General features: G+C 41.5%; 1 protein-coding gene and 1 non-coding gene across 2 annotated transcripts in view; both read left to right on the forward strand.

The window, feature by feature from the left end:
• Window positions 1-60, forward strand: part of LOC100959869 (DNA-directed RNA polymerases I and III subunit RPAC2-like) — a 692-nt gene extending 632 nt beyond the window's left edge. Inside the window, exon 2 of the mRNA XM_003793436.2 lies at window positions 14-60. Within this exon, the coding sequence (XP_003793484.1) occupies window positions 14-49 (36 nt within the window). The 3' untranslated portion in view covers window positions 50-60. The remainder of the gene's footprint in view (window positions 1-13) is intronic.
• Window positions 61-2,654: 2,594 nt separating this feature from the next.
• Window positions 2,655-2,725, forward strand: TRNAG-CCC. Its single transcript has one exon. It is a non-coding gene; the product is annotated as a tRNA-Gly (tRNA).
• The last annotated feature ends 1,061 nt before the right edge of the window (window positions 2,726-3,786 follow it).

Consider the following 3,786-nt stretch of genomic DNA (forward strand, 5'->3'; position numbering starts at 1 on the left):
AAAAGACTATAAGGATCAAAAAGCAAGCAAAAGTGAATCCACATTCTAGTTCCTTATGCAGTGTACAAAGACGACTGTCCTCTCTAGACTATTCTCACACAGAACCCAGAATTAGAAGTTTGTGATTACACCATGCTTTATTCTTCTGAAAAGTGTGGTTCTAATTATTGATCCATTACAGCTGTTGGAATACCTGCAAGAAACTTTGTATTCTGCTAATAAATTCCCTCTTTTATTTATATATATAAAAAAGAATATATTGGCTCGGCGCCTGTGGCTCAAGTGGCTAAGGCGCCAGCCACATACACCTAAGGTGGTGGGTTCAAATCCAGCCCGGGCCTGCCAAATAACAATGATGCTGCAACCAAAAAACAGCCGGGTGTTGTGGCAGGTGCCTGTGGTCCCAGCTACTTGGGAGGCAGAGGCAGGAGACTCGCTTGAGCCCAGGAATTGGAGGTTGCTGTGAGCTGTGATGTCACAGCACTCTATCCAGGGGGACAGCTTGAGGCTCTGCTTCAAAAAAAAAAAGAATATATTAGTAGAGGTTTTTACCTAACAAATGCAATCAGTGTAACCTGGTTTCTTGTGCCCTCAATGAATCCCCAGCAATTAAAAAAAAATCATCAGGAATATATTAGTAGGACATTATTGCAACACTGTTTATAGAGCAAGGAGGGCAGTGTAGTAACCTCAATACCCATCAATAATATTTATGGTAGTTTATTCAATTTACCATTGAATAAATCATGAAACATTAATTCTATGGACCATTTCATAGCTACTAAAAACTATTAATTATATCTCCATTGTTGAACTGCAAAATATCTAAAGTATAAGTTTGGTTTTTTTCCTCTAGTCTCTTCTTCTTTCCAGATGGGAGGTATAAGTTTAAGTTAAAAAAAGCAAGTTGTCAAGTAACAGCTATAGCATATTCTCATTTTTTGGAAATAACTAAAAATCTCAAATACCTATATACATGGCCATCTGTATGCATTTAAGCAAAATGTGGAAGTTTACAGAATAATCTGTTAATATTAGTTACTTCGAGAGGAAGAGAATGAAGGAATTTTTTTTCTTTGATACAGAGTCTCACTATGTCACCTTTAGTAGAGTGCCATGGTGTCACAGCAACCTCAAATCCTTGGACTCAAGCAATCCTCTTGCCTCAGCCTCCCAAGTAGCTGGGACTACAGGCACCAGCCACAACGCCCGGCTAAAAGAATTATTTTCCTTATACATCTATAGTTTCACTTGTAACAGTGAGCATTTATGTGTATTACTTTTGTAATTAAAAAAAAACTACCATACTAAAAAATAAACTTGTGAAATATCCACATAATGGAATTTTATTCAGAAATAAAAGGAATGGGGTGGTGCCTAAGCTCAAATGGCTAAGGCGCCATCGAATCTGGCCTGGGCCTGCCAAACAATGACAACTACACCCAAAACATAGCCGGGCGTTGTGGTGGGCACCTGCAGTCCCAGCTACTCTGGAGGCTGAGGCAAGAGAATCGCCTAAGCTTAGGAGTTGGAGGTTGCTGTGAGCTATGACAGCACAGCACTCTACCCAGGGCAATAGCTTGAGGCTCTGTCTCAGAAAAAAAGAAAAAAGAAAAAAAGAAAAGGAATGAATGACTGATATATGGTACAGCACAGATGTACCTTGAAAACATAATTCTAAGTGAAAGAAACCAGTCACAGGAGACTATATTCTATTCATGTGAAATGCCCAGAATAGGCTGGGAAGTGGGGTGGCAGGGGGAACAGGGAGTGACTTCTGATTGGTAAGAGTTTCATTTTTGAGGTGATGAAAATGTTCCAAAATTATCTGTGGTGCTTCTTGCACACCTAAATAAATGAAGGGAAAAAAAACACTAAACTGAAAATCATTTTAAACGAGTGTCTCAAAAAAATGTTTTAAAAATACTATCCACTATTCATCCTCAAAAGACTAATATTTGATATTTTTAAATACAATCTGAAGAATTTTCTACAGATTCTAAAGACAATTCCAAAATTGAAAATCCAGATTTTATCAGTCTAAAGAAACTATTTTGAAGAGGACAGCACATGTTTTGATGTATAAATTGTCCTATGTATATATATAGGAGAGTATGAGTTATACTTCTATAACTCATAAAAAGCATTATGAAATGCATACTATGTACAGTGAAGCACATTTCCGGGCCCTAATTTCTCTGCCTCCTAAAAAAGGACTCAGTTTTCTGAGTCATTTACTTTTAAGATTCTAGTGACCAATTTAAATAACATTTTCTTAAATAATTTTCATTGTATGTTGAATGTCTCAAAGAAATGAAAATATAAAGAAAAATCCGGTATCTGGGTACATTTTTCTCTCTCTCTCAAGCATTTCGTTAGCACCCAGGCTAATTTTTCTTAATGAAATTCTGACTTTTCTAAGTAAAAAATTTTTAATTAAGATTTTTTTGTACAGAAAAAGCAGAAACGTCCATTCAACTGTTTTGGGATGAGAGAAGATAATTGTTTCCTACATCAACGAAAAACAGAGTATACATCGTCAATAAACTTTCATTTTTAAATAAATAATATATGAAAATTCCCTTCACATGAAAACAAGTGGTTGCTTGCTTTTCTTTACTCCTGAGATATTCAGTCATTAAGGTGCACCATCAGCGCCGCTGGTGTAGTGGTATCATGCAAGATTCCCATTCTTGCGACCCGGGTTCGATTCCCGGGCGGCGCAGGTGTCTTTTACCTCTCTAAAAACGAAACAGTTTGAAGAATCCTGATAAAACCATGGTCCTATGGAAATATTTAGGATTCTTAATCTTCTTGCATGTTGCTATTTTATTGTCATTCACTGTTGAAACATTCGAATGTACAACTTGAAAAAACGTTTACACGACGCCTGATCTTTGCGCCTGCGCAGTCTGAGACATCCCTCGGGTCGGGTGGAAGAGCGGCTGCGCAGCAAGGGAATCTATAGGTTAAGATGTAGTCCGCGACCGCGGGGTTGAGCGTGTAAGGTTATCCAGCGCGTCCCGCATCGCTTCGCAGGCTTCTCCCCCGCACTTGACTTGGGGGCTCAATTGTTTTCGCCGAGCGCAGAAGTTTAATGTAATTGCTGGTAAAGGAGGAAGCGGAGTAGCCTCTGGTCAGCCGAGAAATCCAGCTATTCTGCAGCCTTTAGAGGTTCAAACGTTTGGGGACCTAATGAAGATCAGGGAACTTGATCCGGAGGCGCCACCACGACAGCAGCAGCCTTGGAGAACGAGATGCCCAAGACTCTGTGAGTCTGGGGCAGCGATCAGGGAGGCGGGATGGTGGTAGTCCCGGAGGGAAGGCCTCGGCCCTGCGCCGCTCGCCAGCCCCTCCCTATGGTTCTGCGTGGACGCCGCGATTTGGTGGTTCTTCTCTTCTTACCGCACACCTGGACGCTTGACTCCCTAAAAAAGGCTCGGCGCCAGAGCGGCACCTGTGACTCAGGCGTAGGGCGCCGGCCCCATATGCTGGAGGTGGCGGGTTCAAACCCAGCCCCAGCCAAAAAGCTAAAAAAAAAAAAAAAAAAAGGCTCGGCGCCAGCCACATTCACTGAGGGTGGCCGGTTAGAACCCAGCCTGGGCCAGCTAAACAACTGCAACAACAACAAAAATAGTGGATGTTCACGCCTGTTGTCCCAGCTACTGCTGGAGGCCCAGGCAGGTGGATCGCCAAAGCTCAGCTGAGTTCGAGACCAGCAGAGAAGACCAGCATGAGCCGGAGTGAGCCAGACTCAGACCCTGTCTCTATCAAAAAAAAAAAAAA

This window comes from Otolemur garnettii, unplaced genomic scaffold, assembly GCF_000181295.1.
Source record: "Otolemur garnettii isolate 467f Iridium unplaced genomic scaffold, OtoGar3 scaffold00068, whole genome shotgun sequence".
Classification (NCBI taxonomy): Eukaryota; Metazoa; Chordata; class Mammalia; order Primates; family Galagidae; genus Otolemur; species Otolemur garnettii.